Source organism: Portunus trituberculatus, chromosome 33, assembly GCF_017591435.1.
Source record: "Portunus trituberculatus isolate SZX2019 chromosome 33, ASM1759143v1, whole genome shotgun sequence".
Lineage (NCBI taxonomy): Eukaryota > Metazoa > Arthropoda > Malacostraca > Decapoda > Portunidae > Portunus > Portunus trituberculatus.
The window spans coordinates 8,331,521-8,348,709 of NC_059287.1; the positions used below are offsets into that span (position 1 = coordinate 8,331,521).

The following is a 17,189-nucleotide window of genomic DNA, read 5'->3' on the forward strand; positions in this document are numbered from 1 at the left end:
CGTGGAAGGTTCACGAGACGGTGACGTAGAAGGGGAGGCGGAGAGGTGGCGAACGAGGTAACAAGCGGAGGAGGTGATGGTAGTGGAGTATGTTACGGGCGAGCCGTAACAAGGTGTGTGAAGAGTGAAGAAGATTGAGAAATTTTACAGGCAGATCTGGATAGGATTTGGGAGTGGAGCAAGAGGTGGGAGATGGAATTTAATCTGAACAAAAGTCATGTAATGGAGATGGGGAAGAGTGGAAGACGGCCAAGAGGGTCATACAAGATGGGTGAAGAAGTAGTGATGAAAAAGGTGGAAAAGGAAAAGGATTTGGGAGTGATAATACTAGACCATGGGCAGTTTGAGGCTCATATTGACAAGATGTTTGGAGAAACATATAATTTGATTAGAAATATTGGATTAGCCTTTCATTATATGGATAAAGATATGATGAAGAAATTAATTAGTACGGTAATTAGACCAAGATTGGAATATGCTGGGGTGGTTTGGTCCCCTTATAAAAAGAAGCATATAAGGAAGTTGGAGAGATTGCAGAGAATGGCAACAAAAATGGTACCGGAATTTGCAGAAATGTCCTATGAGGAGAGATTAAAAGAAATGATTTTGCTTACCTTGGAACAAAGAAGAAAAAGAGGAGATTTAATACAGGTTTATAAACTGTTGAACGGTTTGGATGAAATGGATAATGAACAAATGATGTTGAGAGAGGAAAATTTAAGTAGAACTACGAGATCGCGTAGTAAAAAGATAACCAAGGGAATATGCTTGAAGTATGTGAAGAAATATAGTTTCCCACAGAGATGTGTGGAGGTGTGGAATAGTTTGAGTGAAGAGGTGGTGTCAGCGAGGAGTGTGCATAGTTTTAAAGGAAAGTTGGATGTGTGTAGATATGGAGACGGGGCCACACGAGTATGATACCCAGGCCCTGTAAAATTACAACTAGGTGAATACAACTAGGTGAATACACACACACACACACACACACACACACACACACACACACACACACACACACACATAGGTAACAATCAACATTTGAATGAGGCAAGGAGAGTACTGTGAAAGTAACCTCACAGATATCGCTGAAGGGATTTTTTCCTGTGGCATCCTTGAAGTCTGCTATATACCTCTACCCAAAACTGAAGGGTATCATGTTTTTTTTTTTTTTTCCACACAGTATTTTGTAACTTTGTTCATTGAAAGTCTATGCGTGTTAGCACTTCTCATTTTGCTCGAACAGCGAAGTCCATATTATTCCTGTCTTTATTGGTTGTAGGCATTCACTTGCACTCATGGTGGACATCAATTAAGCGTAGAACTTTAACGTTGTCAGGCAGACGATTTTGAAGCTCTTTCACCAAGCCAACGACAAACTCAATGCACCTCTTGCACATTTTTGGTTCATCACGAAACTTTCCTTTTTCATGTTTTTTTTTTTTTTTCGAATTCGTAACCCAGATAATAGTTAAGATCCAAATATCTCTCAATGTCCTCAGCCTCAATAATTATTTTTCCTAGAGTGATTACTTTTGAGGACAAAGAGTCAATAGGCTGAATCAAGTCATTCAGTAGTTTTGTGAGATCATTAGTTTCAGCTTCAAACTTCTTGTTATGAAGCTGGACTTCTCCAAGAATATGTTTCAGAAATGTGAGGAACGCATATTTTTTCTTGTCGCACAATATTACAGATAGCTGTTTTGCTGCGTAACATCTCTCCTCCCTTCTGGCACTCTCAAAGTGAGTTTTCAAAATCATTCAATTAAAGTTGTTCTCCTGGATTTTAATTTTTTATAAGCAGTAAAAGTAATTATTCAGATTCAATGAAAAGTAACTAAAAACTCGCTAGGTCGCTAAATTGGAAATTTGATAGTTAAATCTCACAAAAAGTAGCTAGATTTTGCGAATTTTTCGTTCAATTGGCAATTCTGAGAAGGAAGAAACAGATTGTCACCCTCTCCGCTCATTGCCACGTTTACGACTGGCAGAAACGAAACCTTTATACAGAAACAACCCTTTGATTTTTACCTCAATGGTCGTGTGAAATTAAAGTTATAATAATTTAGGAAATAACTTGGGAATTACACCAATTTATGTAGAAACATAAAGAAAGAAAGAAAGACAGGGGCAGAGGTTACGTATAGGCTAGTTGGAGTAAAAAGTTGATATGGTGATAATGGCGATCGACATTGGGGAATCCTCTTTCCACGCCCTACCGGCCATTTCTCGATCGATCCAGCGAGTATATGTAGAATTTACGAACATCACAAGTTATGAGGTGTTTACGAAGTCACGTAAATTCGAATATAGACTACCTCAAAATTAAGTGTTCGTCACAGGTTCATTTACGACTGAAATTGCAAGTCGCTAGAAGTATCGACTGAGCTCTTCTAGTAGGGAAACGTCGTACATAGCGATTGGAAAGTATCGACTATAGTCTGTCTACTCTCAAGTGGCTTCTGCTGGGTCTCAGTCTGAGTAGTGACCCAGGGAATGCGTGGTTGTCAGAGCTTGGGGAGAACCGTAGTCTGTCCTTGTGATAAAAGTGTGGATCAACATAAAACAAGTATTATTGACCTGAAATCAATTATATAATCAATAAGCTACACTATGTTTTGAACCTAGGAGCCATCTTAGAGTAGACAGACTATAGTTGGAGCCTTAACGGGAAGTGAATGTAAACAAATAGCTACCAAGATGTAGTACTTTTCCTCCTCTGCCAATGCTGAAGCAGGGGTTGCTCTTTTTTTAGTGTACCGGAAGAGTCAACAGAAAAGAAAGTGCCTGTGGATACATCCCTGGCTAAGTAGAAGGAAAGAATTAAAGGAATGTCTACCACACACTACTCTTAAGATGACTATGCACAATTACGATCAAATTAAATCCTGACAAGTAGTGTTCAGTCGTCATCAACAACACCCTGCATTGAGGGAAACTGTTCTTGGAGAGTGGCAGCTATTTCGTCGAACGACGATTTGCTCGTTTTTTTTTTTTTTTTTTTTTTCCTTCTTTTTTTTTACCGTATGATTAATTTCTGGGGTCCCAGCTGTGTTCTTTATTCTTCATCAACTCTAATTTTGACACCACATTTTCAAAGCCTACTCCATGACGTCTCAACGTAAATAGAATCGCAAATCGACTGAACAACACCCGCATGTGCGACTGGTTTATCCAGTCGCTAGACACCTATATTCAGTCAGAAATTCTACCGACTTACAGTTTTAGTCGCAAATTGGCATGTGTGAACCAGCCTAAGTGCCTGCGAGTTCGTAAGTTACCAGGTGTTTCGAGTATGCGGCCCCAGGGCGGTTGCCCACATTGCCACCCATAGCAAAAACCGTCCCTATAGACTATACTTTAGACATATACTTGTAAAAAAGAAAGACAGAGAAAGATGGAAATCTTGGTTGTTGTGAAGTTACAGTTTGAAAAGCCCAGGAAAAATACAATATGAATTTTACCATTCGATTGACAAGTTCAGAACAATACGTACTTCCGCTTCCGGTTCCAGTCCTTGCTTGAGTGACTGTTCCATGATTCATAGTGAATAAAAAAATCATTCAAAGCTAGAAAGACTCAGACAATATATTATCAGGTCCTAAAGGTACATAGGGATAAGGATGAACATGGAATTTCATACTCATTTAATCAAAGAGAGAAGAGCCATTTTTTGTGTTCTGCAGTTCATTGTATTTACTTTTCGCTCCCTCGTGCAGGTTGAGGCTCGAAGGCTAGCCATCAGCTGAGGCATTATGTTGCTTAAAGCGGAGAATCTCTCCAAAATGTGTAAACTAGTAATATAAAACAATTCTTTGCATATACAGAATACAACTGATTTTTCTTTGAGCATATAATTAAGTGGAAAGTAATATTGGTCGTGCGTTTATGTACAGCAAGCACGTTTAAAGCGAGTCTCTGAAAGTGTTTGAATGGAGGACTAGTACTGGTCGAGACGCATGCTGTTGACTGTGTTGTGGGAGTATCCTGTCATTTTGTAATTGTATGTCGCTCAGCATTTGACCGAGTGTTTCAGTACATGGTGAGCCACATTTGCATTCAGAGGAACATCCGCCGTCGCTCCAGGTCACGTCGTAAAATGGTGAAAGGTGAGCAGAATGGGAAGGTGGGTGTGAGGCCTGGCGTTGGCTCGGCCTACCCACGCCCTAAGAACCTTCGACCACTCAGGGTATGTTGGCATAGACTGTGCTAGGTGACGGTGTATAATCCTTGTGCAGTGGTCATGGGAATGCTGGAAACGGTATTAGCATTCACGTTTTTGGCGAGGCTTGGCTTGGCTTATGAGAAAACAAAGCGAATTCGAGTTGAGGTGCCTGTGTTGAATTTTTCCCTTAATGTTTTCCTGTTGAATATGTTGGCGTTGTATCATCATTATTATTGTATGATAGGGAAGCAAATATAAAGATGTTTGTTTATCAGATTATTGTCTCTTTATTTTTGTATTGTCATTATGTACTATTTCTTATAAAGAAAAGCCTTGTCTATTTCATTAGGTGTTATTTTGTTGCAAATCATTCATCCAGATGCCAAAGCATAATTGTAATGGTGGTAACGTCTGCTGTTGTCATAAAGATAAAGGTTGGTTTGCATGCATACTTTTAGCTGTGCATAGGCTTGGCATTTATTTAAACATCGTTTTCTGTAATAATTTAACTTTATATGGTAGAGTTAGTTTAGTCTTGGAAATTAGCTAAGCTATTATTTTCAGTATTCATTTCTTGGTATTCATTCATGTTAGTTAGATTATTCTAACCTTGACCAACTTTTAACCCCAAATGGTAACATTTTAACCCGAGGGGCACTTTTCCTACAGCTTACTAATCCTTCCAGAGTACTAAGATAACTGAGGAGTCTTACGTTATTCTTGCCGTGGCAGGTAAGTCAGTGATTCAAGATGCAGAGCCACCACTTTTTTTTTATGCCAGTGGATAACTAGCCAAGGGTAACAAGATTAAAAAAAAAAAAAAAAAGCCTACTTGAAATGCTGGTTCCCTCAAAGATTAGTGAAGAATTAGCCAAAATTCTGGGACATGTCTTGAAACCTTCTACTTAAAAGATGTTAAGTTATAGGAAAATCATAGTTTACCAGCGGAAGGTATGAATGATTGAGAATACTGGTTAACTCTTGTATTAGAGAGTTGGACAGAATAGGGATGAGAGGAAGGAGAAAGCCTTGTCTTGTGTAGCAAGGCTGCAGGAGGAGGGGAGGCATGCAGTTAGCTTGATCAGTAGAGCAGTTCGCATGAAAATGGCAGTAAAAGAAGCTAGAGATGCAACATTCCGTCAGTGAGAAAGGGGTTGAAGATAATCAGAGAAGGGGAGTTGATGATTCCACCCTCTCTAATAAAACTGTGAATGGAACCCTTCTCGCTCCCCCAACGTGTGAAGACTACTCCATAAAGAGTTAGCAGTTGGAGAGGAGAAAACTGGTGGTCTTAGAACACTACTTCTTAGAAGCTGTTTTAGCAAGAGATGTGATGTGAAGTTTCCAGTTTAAATTATGAGTAGAGGACAGACCAAGGATATACAGTGTGGAAGATGGGGACTGCTGAGTGTCATTAAGGAAAAGGAGATAGTTGTCTGGAAGGTTGAGTTGATAGATGGAGGAATTGAGTTTTTGAGGCATTGAACACTACTAAGTTTTCTCTACCCCAATCAGAAATCTTAGAAAGATCAGAAGTCAGGCATTTTGTGGCATCTCAGTGTGATCTGTTAAGTTCCTGATGGGTTGATCGTCTCAGAAAAGACGTGGAAAAGTATAGGGTGGTATCATCAGCATAGGAGTGGATAGGGCAAGAAGTTTGGTTATGGGCATTAATGAATAATAGAGAGTGGGTGGCAGGACAGAACCCTGAGGAACACCACTGTTAATAGACTAAGGAGAAGATCAGTGGCCCTCTACCACGGCTGAGATAAAGTTGCAGAGAGAAGGAAAGAAACCATAGGAGGGCAGTTTTGAAATCAAAGCTTTGTGCCAGACTCTATCAAAAGCTTTTGATATGTTGAACACAACAACAAAAGTTTCACTGAAATCTCTAAAAGAGGATGACTAAGACTCAGTAAGGAAAACCAGATCACCAGTAGAGTGACCTTGATGGAAGCCATACTGGCAAGCAGAGAGAAGATAATGAAGATGATAAATAGTCTTGTTTCCATATTTTTTTTCTAATACATGTAAAAGATCTATATCTTGCTTTTTTTTTTTTTTTTTTTTTTTTTTTTTTTACTTTAGAACATTAAAACTTTTCTACAACAAATCACTGAAACATATTGCAATTGGACTTTCCTTGAGAAGTTTCAATGTTTTTTTTTTTTTTTTTTTTATTATTTGGACAAATAGTAAAAAAGTTACCATTGATGATCCTTTTGAATTGTGTATATAAAATAAACGGAAGAAACATAACAATAATTTTAAAAATTGCTATAAAAATAAACTAATAAATACTTTTTTTTCAATACATGTAAGAAAACTATATATATCATACATTTTTCCTTCAGAACATAAAACTTTTTTATAACAAATCATTCAAATGGTGATAAGCTTCAATAATTTTCTTTATTGATTTTTTCATGATTTTCTTGATATCATCTTTATTATTTTACCTTTCTCTCGTCTGAATATTGACAAATAAAGTATGCCCACTGATGGGTCGTATTGCAGAGATCTCATAGATTTTTCACGGTATGCAATGCGATGCACTGGTGGTCAAACACTTTGACATTGCCAGTGCATTTGGGTGTGCTCCCAGACAGCACTCTCCTCTTCTCGCTTCACTGGCTTGACCAGCACTGACGTGAGGACAATTTATTTGTATTTGAATTACATTCTTGATTCTACAAATGTATTTGTTGTATGATCTATCACTACATGGATTTTCATAGACGACACTATGTTTGTCTTAATGTTAATGTGTTAAGATATTTTTGTCATGGAATTTTCCATATGTATATGTTTGTCAGGGGTACCAATCTAGCTTGTAGGATCTAAATCCCATATACTGTAATGGGAAATCACCAGCATACAGGTTTTGCAGATTTTGCAAACATGAGTCACAAATCTAAGGGATAGAGGATATATCCAATGTCCTTTTGTTGTAAAACATAAAAGGGTTTTGATTTTGTTTTCAATCCCATAGATTTAAAAGAAAAATATTTGTTATAGTCTGACCAGCCTTAATTTACGGCCATGGGGGGGCGAGCGTCTCTGTACAGTGTTGCCACGTTTTCACTACTGTTCTGTTAATCTCTCTCTCTCTCTCTCTCTCTCTCTCTCTCTCTCTCTCTCTCTCTCTCTCTCTCTCTCTCTCTCTCTCTCTCTCTCAAAGAATCAAAGTAATCAGAGAGTCATTTATAATTGTGTATATATATATATATATATATATATATATATATATATATATATATATATATATATATATATATATATATATATATATATATATATATATATATATATATATATATATATATATATATATATATATATATATATATATATATATATATATATATATATATATATATATATAGTGAGTGGCACGAGGTCAGTCACGTTGCCACCACAATGTGTCAAGGCCACCAGCTGGGTGTGGAAGAGTTGCCGCTCACAAGTGAAAAATGCTTCTTTTTTTTCACTTAGGTATTGGCATATACCTACTATTTTGTAAAAATAGAAACTACGCATTAGCTTGGCTTACGAATTATGAATGCAATTATGCCTCACCCTTGAAATTACTGTAAAAGCCAGTAAATGTGAGCATTTTATCTTATAATTATAGCAACATCTGGTAAGTTACTACAGTTGATATCAGCAACACTGTTGAATATGTATGCCATGTTTGTATGGTACTATATAATTTTTTATGCATATGATGGTTACTGTTGATTCAGCCATCTATATACACGTCGAAATTTTATACATCTGAATTGATGGTATTTGCGATGCCATGTACACCAATAACTTCCATTTCACATCGCATTTTTTGGAAACGTGGCAGCACTGTAGAGTTCCCCTCGCCCCCCCATTGCCGTAAATTAAGCTCGGTCAGACTAAAGCTACTAATGATTGCTGTTTAATTGAATGTGCCTTAGTTATTTCATTGCTATTAAATATGTCTGAATCACCCTTGGAATTGCTTGTGTAGTTAATTTAACAATAGTATTATTTAGTTCATTGAATGCTGATATTTATTTATTTATTTTTTTTTATTTATTTATTTATTTTTTTTTTTTTAGGAAAGAGAAGAACTAACCGCAACAGCAAAGATGAAAATGCCGTAATTGGTCAGTTGGATGGACCCAAGGGACCAAAAGACTCCAGGTTAGAGACAAGAATAGTGAATGGTTCCATCGTAGGAAACAAGATGTCTTCTGGAGCTACCCACACTGACAGCAAGATTACCAACTATTTTTCTCCCTCAAGGTAATGAAATTTGGTGGAATATTTTTCATAGCATTTTTAGCTTTTTTCTTCAAGTTGAGTGGGAAATAGTTGGTGCTTTCTTGCTTTTCAAGTTCTAGAGATATCCTTACATTGTTTATTAAAAGTATACTTATAACTTTAATTTCAATGCAAGTTATTTTTAAATAGAATTCGGAAGTTTGTTTATCTGTCTTCTATTTATATTAGTCATTTCTTGTACAAATAATTTAGACAGTAGACTTTTCTTGATTACTGCTTTTTTTTTATTTTAATTACTGTAACAGGCTGGGATTTTCATTGAAAAGAAAGACTCCATTCCAAAATAATATTACATATATTTGAAATAAAGTAAATTACATTAGAACAAAGACAACGAAAAGTGATGTGGGACTGGACAAACAACAGAGGAACACGTGAAACACACCCAACACACTCTCCCTCATTCAGATCCACCACTCAACTCCAAGTAAAAACACCCTCCACTCACTGAATTTCTTTCCTCGAATCTCCCCCAAAAAACACCTCCCACCCGATCAAAACGTGTGGTTACCGTGGTCCTGTGGCGAGTCTCTGTTCGCCTGCCACACATCCACATCACACCAAGATCCAGAGAAGAGAGCAACACCCACCTTGATCCGGATTGCATCCTTCCCTGACCCTGCTCACATGCCACTTCAGTTAACAGTTCACTCTTGTGCTACATTCTTTCTTCCATAACTCTATTTTGCCTTATATGATGTAATACAATTAACCCCTGTTTTGTGGTACGTGCGTACCACGCGCAAAAGCGACCTCGTGGTACCGCAAGATGCCGCGTGCAGTGCGTGCGTACCACACCAATACATTTCCGTGTATAACCATGGCCTGAGTGCGGATTTTGCCTTTTTCATGCTCCATGTGGTTTACTATAAACAAACAAACACTGGAGGCGTTATTTTTAGCCACCCCAGCGTAACAAAACCATCCCCCCCAACTAGCCAATCAATATCGGAGTTAATTTTTCATGCATAAACTATAAATCCAATCACTATTCTTTGACATATATTATTCCCACAGTCCCCCCAAGAACATCAGTTCTCTAGTATCGGCCGTGGTGAAACTGTAATGGCGTCTGCTTCGTGTAGCAGCGATGATGATTATCATAATTATGAGACAGATAGTGAGGATATACTGGAAGACACTCCAGATAAATATGATTCAGACTATGATCCTGAAAAAGAAATAGGAGAGAGTGATAGCTAACGCTAATAATACTATCATGTTCTCAACTCCGATATCCTTTCTCATAAAGCTTCTTCTCTGAATTTAATTATGCGCTCGGTACGATAATTTTCCTCCTAAGCCTACAGAGTCACCCAAGCACACCCTATCCACCTTGGCTCTCCTTAACATAACATCCTACTCACTCCCAGACACTGGAGATGACTGAAATTTTCCTTCACACTAAAATGAGGCAGAAAGATAAGAGATATAGACACTTTATCTAATGGGGTATTTATGAAATCAGTGGCTGCCAGATGTCATTGGGCAGTTAAGAGGTATCTGAGCCAATCAAAATATTTACTATTGTAATTTCTCTGTATTTAACTATGAAGTTATTTGGCATCTTATCATTATGTAAAGTTAAGTACACTCGATCCTCATTTTTCCCATAGAAATTAATGGAAATAGAATTAATTCATTCTTGTGATATGAATTTATCTCCCCCCACCCCGATAAAAAATTAACATGCTTTAAATACCAACCGAATATAGATTTAATATAAAATAAATACAATGTTTATTGTATGCATGATATAAATTAACTATATTGCCCAAAATAACACTTAACCCACAAAACTCAGGACACATCGATAGACGTTCATCACGCAAGACTCGGGGCACGTCGATAGACATTTTGGCTTTTGACGGCTATATTTTGGCTATTTTCTTCCCGTTTTCTTTGCTTGTGAGCTGGCAACACTCATCAGGGGTAAACATATGCTCTATGTCACTGTGCCACCAACGCTGAATATAGGAGCGACAGTGATTTCAATGTGTCTGATTCCACCACCTCTCCTGTGCGCCTTACCTCGAGTATCTCGCCATGTTATGGGGAGACAACTTTTGAATGAGAGTGGTATCAGAACAGGTGACAGGAGAGAGAGAGAGAGAGAGAGGATACAAGGGGCCCGTTTTCACTCGCTCTAGCCAAGGCCGCTGAACCTGATCAGATGCAAGGCCACGTAAACTGATGATACTACCTCATTCAACCTGTGATATTTTGGTAACCATGATATCTAGAGACTTGGTTTTTTGCATTGCAAAGAGGAAGAGTTGCTTGTGGGTAGAACATCATTTGTACTCACTCGTTTATTGAATTTCTAAGTGTAACCAGTATGTGAATACAGTAATACTCCGCTTAATGAACGTTCGTCTAATGAATTTCCAGACCAAAAAGTTCGCAAAACGTATAAACCCATCCATTTTAGCGAATTTTCTGGGTTTGAATTTGCCGGGTGAGGGACCAAATGCGGCAGCTTCGCTGTGATTGGCTGGCTCCCCACCCTGTCTCTAGCGCTCCTGGGGCCGGATCCAAGAAGCTCTTGGTACAGACAACCTCCTGGTCACATACCAACCTTCGTAGAATAGCATCCACAAAGATTCGTCGCTGTTGGCAGGTGGAGGTTGGTAGCCTGCCTAAAAGTGCTCCTTGGCTGCCAGGAGCTGGATCCAAGAAACTTTAACAATGTCAGAGCAACCTCCTGCCACGAAATGGCATCCATGAACTGAATTATTAATGAAATACCGCGGTATTTCATTAGTAATTCATTATCACTCAGTGCCACGGAATCAAGGTTATCCTCATGGCATGAGCGCACATGAATACTAAGATATGATATCCATTATAGCAGGCAATAGAGGAGTGGAAACATAAATTTGATATCGTCGTGAAAGTAACATGCAAGCTAAAAGGGTCACAAGAAGAAGCGTCCGAGTCGTCACGATTCTCCGCCTCGTCTGTGGCCGATCTCATCTCTGCTTTATTTTTTGGTATTCCATTTAAGATTTCACTTTATGCATTACAAAACAATCCTTTCTTGGAGGCAAGGTTTGTAAAAAGCTAATAGAAATGTTTTGTGAACATAAATGCATATCTAAGACTGCAACACCACCTTGAGAGGTGGTGTTCCCAGCAACCTGATAGCAACCTCGTCACCATCCCTCCAAGTGTTCATGGATGCCATTTCGCGGCAGGAGGTTGCTCTGACGTTAAAAGAATCTTGGATCCAGCTCCTGGTGCTGGTATTGGCTGCCTCTGTCTCACTCTCTCCCGCTCTGCAGTACGAAGAGGTTGACCTGTATTTCTGCTCTGCTTAATGTGTTTTCGCCACTTAACACGTTACCCGCGTTAGTGCAATACACTAGACTCTGCCTCACCGCGGCGAACTTTGATCCACTCCTGCACAAATTACAGTGGAGCTATCAGTGAGAGAATTTGTACGTAGCTCCTCTAACTTCCAATGACTCATGTGACACAAAAGTAGTGTAGTACATCGGTGGCCCAATACGCTGCGAAACATATATATAATTTTTTTTAACCCATTTGGTATGTTGGGGACCAGCCCAGAATGCATCCCCCCTATTTCCATTATTTCCTATGGGAAAATTATGTCCGGTTAACGAATTTTTGCTCTACGAACAGCTTTGACACCCTCTATCCTGTTCGTTAGTGGAGTATTGCTGTACAGGCTGTTTTGTGTGTTTCTCGCCAAACTTACTTAAGGGACCCGTGATCACGTGGTTGAGTTCAGAAAACTTAAGATAAAATACACACTGCCGAGTAGCACAGACACGTACATGTACAAAGGATGAACAAAGATACACAACACAGGCTGAATGTTCTGGTGGACGCGGGTAGCCGAGCTATCGCAGCACCACCTACTGATGGCTATTCATATCTTAAAAATATCGTCGTATTTCAAGGTGTAAATTATGTTAAATTTTTCGTTGTATATAAAAAAAATCATATGTTGGGGCGATTGTATCTCGAGGTATTACTGTGTATGTGTGTATATATATATATATATATATATATATATATATATATATATATATATATATATATATATATATATATATATATACACACACATATACAGGTAACTCGATTTACACGATAGATTAGTTCCAAGAGGCATCACGTATATCAAAATTCGTGTAAAGCAAACATGTAATTCTCATAAGAAACAATAGATAACGGGGGATGCGGGATGTGGTCCAAAAAAAAAATTGTACAAAATACTCTATTTATTTGGCTAAAATAACATGTTTTTATTATTTACCATTCTAAATACTAGAAGTGTATTTAAAGTAAAGGGAAAAGCAAGAAATGATAAGAGAAAGCAAAACAATAATAAGAGAAAACAACAAAACAAAGAATACGTAAACACTCACTGCGTCACTGCCTTCACCACTCACACCACCGTCAGTCACCATCTTCCTCTGAGCTTTACCACTTTATCAAAAATCCACTTTTCAAAAATAACCCCACATACAGGAGATGAAGGACGTTTTGGGGCCATCTTGGTGAATTATAGGCAGATTGAAGAGATTCCATCTGTACTCAGTGCTGGCAGACTGCAAATGAGGCATGAGAAGAGTGGAGCTCCCACCTATCTGCCAGCTGCGGAACTCTCTGGCGTGCAGTTTGAAAATGCAGCTGGGCCAAATCGCATATAACCAAACCGATCGCGCAAATTAAATTAATTATAATATTTTTTTGGTCGCGTTATAACAAAAACGCATAAATCAAGTTACTTGTATGTGTGTGTGTGTGTGTATATATATATATATATATAGATATAGATATAGATATATATATATATAGATATATATATAATAAAAATAAAATGAAATAACCGTCCTGAAAAAATAAAAGAACTGAACTGTGGGTTTGCTTCCCTTTACAAAATGTACAATACACTGTACATTTTGTAAAGGAAGCAAACCCACAGTTCAGTTGTCTTTATTTTTCAGGACGTTATTTATTCATTTTATTATATATATATATATATATATATATATATATATATATATATATATATATATATATATAAATATATATAGATAGATAGATATAGATATAGATATATATATAGATATAGTCACCTGCCGCCCGGTGGAATACTCCAGGAGAGGTACTTACGGGGATGTAGGCAGTGCTGCAGACTGAGTGATTCCCGTGTCCTCTCTTCCCGGTTCCCTTTGTGGTCTCATTTATACAATTGAGCAGCTGCAGCCTGCCCTCTAAAGACAACTTCTACTACTTCCTACACTACACTACAACACCTTACACTTTTACACTCTCTTCAAATCAAAATTTAATAATGGCTTCACCACGCCCTGCCTCGGAGTCCCCCTCTGGGGAGGGGACCATAAATGTCCCCAGGTCGGACTGCCCCTCTGCTGTCGACCTTGGGTGTCTTGACACTTCATCTAATACTTTCACTATCAATTTCTGCAACATTCGTGGCCTTCGTTCTAATTTTCAATCTGTGGAACACCACCTCTCCTCTACTAAACCTCATCTTCTCTTCCTAACCGAAACACAGTTGTCTGTGACTACTGACAGCAGCCCTTTTCTGTTCCCTCCTACTTGCTCTATCCTCATTTTCAATCCAAAGCTGGATGTTGCGCATACGTGCGTAACGACACCACTTGCTCTCGTGCCCACAATCTTGAATCTTCAGAATTTTCTACCATCTGGCTAAGACTTCAATGTCACTCTCTAACTAAATTCATCTGTGCTGTATACCTCTCACCTAATTCCTCTGACTATGTAAAATTCTTTGACTATTTGACTTCCAAGGTGGAGCACATCTTATCTCACTTTCCTTTTGCTGAGATCTCCATTTTAGGGATTTCAATGTTCACCACCAGCTTTGGCTTTCATCTTCTTTCACTGACCAACCTGGTGAACAAACCTTCAACTTTGCTATCCTTCATGACCTAGAGCAGCTAGTGAAGTTCCCTACCCGTATTCCTGACCGCCTTGGAGACACGCCCAACATTCTTGATCTTTTCCTAACCTCCAACCCTTCTGCTTACTCTGTTAAACTTTCCTCTCCGTTGGGCTCCTCCGACCACAATCTAATTTCCGTTACCAGTTCTATCACTCCAGTGCAGCCTCAGGACCCGCCTAAGCGGAGGTGCTTCTGGCATTTTAACTCTGCTAAGTGGGAGGAACTAAGGCAGTACTATTCTGATTTCCTTGGGATGATTATTGTTTTCATGTCAGAGATCCTTCTCTTTGTGCCGAGCGCATAACAGAGGTGATTATCTCTGGCATGGAGCTATACATTCCTCATACTTTCTCTAACCCTAAAGCTAAAAAGCCTTGGTTTAACTCTGCTTGTTCTCGTGCTGTCAATGATAGAGAGGCGGCTCACAAACGGTTCCGTAGCCATCCAACTGCTGAAACTCATGCCCTATATATTTCTGCCCGTAATCATGCCAAATCTATTCTCCAACTTACTAAAAACTCTTTCATCAATAGAAAATGTCAAAGTCTTTCCAATTCTAACTCCTCTCGAGATTTCTGGCATCTAGCCAATAATATCTCTAACAACTTTACTTCTTCGTCTTTCCTCCTTTACTTCATCCAGATGGCTCTACAGCTGTCTCTTCTTTTCTAAAGCTGAACTCTTCGCTCAAACCTTTGCTACCAACTCAACTTTGGATGATTCTGGGCATATTCCTCCTACTCCTCCACCCTCTGACTACTTCATCCCTAAAATTAAAATTCTTTATAAAGACGTTTTCCTGGCCCTCTCTGGCCTTGATTCTCGGAAGGCTTACGGTCCGGATGGAGTCCCTCCTGTTGTTCTCAAAACTGTGCTTCCGAACTCGCTCACTGCCTGGTCAAACTCTTTCATCTGTGTCTCTCTACTTCTATTTATCCTTCTTGCTGGAAGTTTGCTCACATTCAACCTGTCCCTAAAAAGGTGACCACTCCAATCCTTCTAACTACCGCCCTATAGCTTTGATTTCCTGCCTTTCTAAAGCCTTTGAGTCTATCCTTAATAGGAAGATAATGAGGCATCTATCAGCTCACAACCTTCTCTCTGATTGCCAGTATGGTTTCCGTAAAGGCAGATCTACTGGTGATCTTCTTACTTTCCTAACTGAATCTTGGTCATCCTCTTTAGGGACTTCGGTGAAACCTTTGCTGTCGGCCTTGACATATCGAAAGCCTTCGATAGAGTCTGGCACAAATCTTTAATTTCTAAACTACCCTCCTACGGATTCTATCCTTCTCTCTGTACCTTCATCTCCAGTTTCCTTTCCGATCGTTCTATTGCTGCTGTAGTAGACGGTCACTGTTCTTCCCTAAAACTATCAACAGTGGTGTTCCACAGGGTTCTGTCCTATCACCCACTCTCTTTCTATTATTCATCAATGATCTCCTAAATCTGACTCAATGCCCTATCCACTCCTATGCTGATGATACCACCCTGCATTATTCAACAGCGTTCAACAGACGCCCAACCCAACAACAATTAAATGACTCAAGGCGAGATGCTATAGGACGCCTAACTTCTGATCTTTCACTTGTTTCTGATTGGGGCAGAGAAAACCTGGTTTTGTTCAATGCCTCAAAAACTCAATTTCTACAACTATCTACTCGACATAACCTTCCAGACAACTATCCTCTCTTCTTCAATAACACTCAACTTCCCTCTCCTCTACATTAAACACACTCGGTCTATCCTTCACTAAAAATCTAAACTGGAAATTTCACATCTCTACTCTTGCTAAATCAGCTTCCAAGAAGTTAGGTGTCCTATGGCGTCTTCGTCCATTTTCTCTCCTCCCAGCTGCTTGCTCTGTACAAGGGCCTTATCCGCCCGTGTATGGAGTATGGCTCTCATGTCTGGGGGATCCACACACAGCTTTACTAAACAAGGTGGAATCTAAAGCTTTTCGTCTTATCAACTCTTCTCCTCTAACTGACTGTCTTGATTCTTTAAGTCACCGCCGCAATGTTGCATCTTTATCTGTCTTCTACCGCTGTTTTCATGCTGTCTGCTCTTCTGAACTTGCTAACTGCATGCCTTCCCCCTCCTGCGGCCTCGCTGCACAAGACTCTCTACTTCTTCTCATCCCTATTCTGTCCATCTTCCTAATGCAAGAGTTAACCAGTATCTTCACTCCTTCATTCCCTACACTGGTAAACTCTGGAACTCTCTACCTGCGTCTGTATTTCCACCTGCCTATGACTTAAACTCTTTCAAAAGAGGAGTGTCAAGACACCTCTTACGTTAACTGGACCCTCCTTTTAGATTTTTTGTTTTCTCTTTCTACTTTCCTCTTAACAGGGCCTGGCAACCAGCGGGATTTTTTTTTCCAACACTTTGTTTGCCCTTGGCCAGTGCCCTTGTAATGTAAAAAAAAAAAAAAATATATAGATATATATAGTTATATATAGATATATATATATATATAGATATAGATATATATATATATATATATATATATATATATATATATATATATATATATATATATATATATATATATAGAGATATATATAGATATATAATAAAAATAAAATGAAATAACCGTCCTGAAAAAATAAAAGACAACTGAACTGTGGGTTTGCTTCCCTTTACAAAATGTACAGTGTATTTACACTATTTACCATATTTGATTGCTCATAAGATGCACCTTTTCTCAAAAAAAAAAAAAAAATAGAAAACCCTCAGGAA

The 17,189-nt window shown here is 38.7% G+C and overlaps 1 protein-coding gene across 3 annotated transcripts in view; it reads left to right on the forward strand.

The window, feature by feature from the left end:
• The first annotated feature begins 3,898 nt into the window (after positions 1 to 3,898).
• LOC123512449 (N-lysine methyltransferase KMT5A-A-like) overlaps positions 3,899 to 17,189 on the forward strand; it is a 61,594-nt gene continuing 48,303 nt past the window's right edge. For 2 of the 3 annotated variants that reach the window (XR_006677100.1, XR_006677101.1), the window contains exons 1-2: positions 3,899 to 4,106; positions 8,254 to 8,440. Coding sequence is in view for 1 of the 3 variants with exons in the window: in XM_045268867.1 (XP_045124802.1) it covers positions 4,037 to 4,106; positions 8,254 to 8,440 (257 nt within the window). In the remaining 2 variants the exon portion in view is untranslated. The remainder of the gene's footprint in view (positions 4,107 to 8,253; positions 8,441 to 17,189) is intronic. The other variant, XM_045268867.1, reaches the window with a different exon arrangement.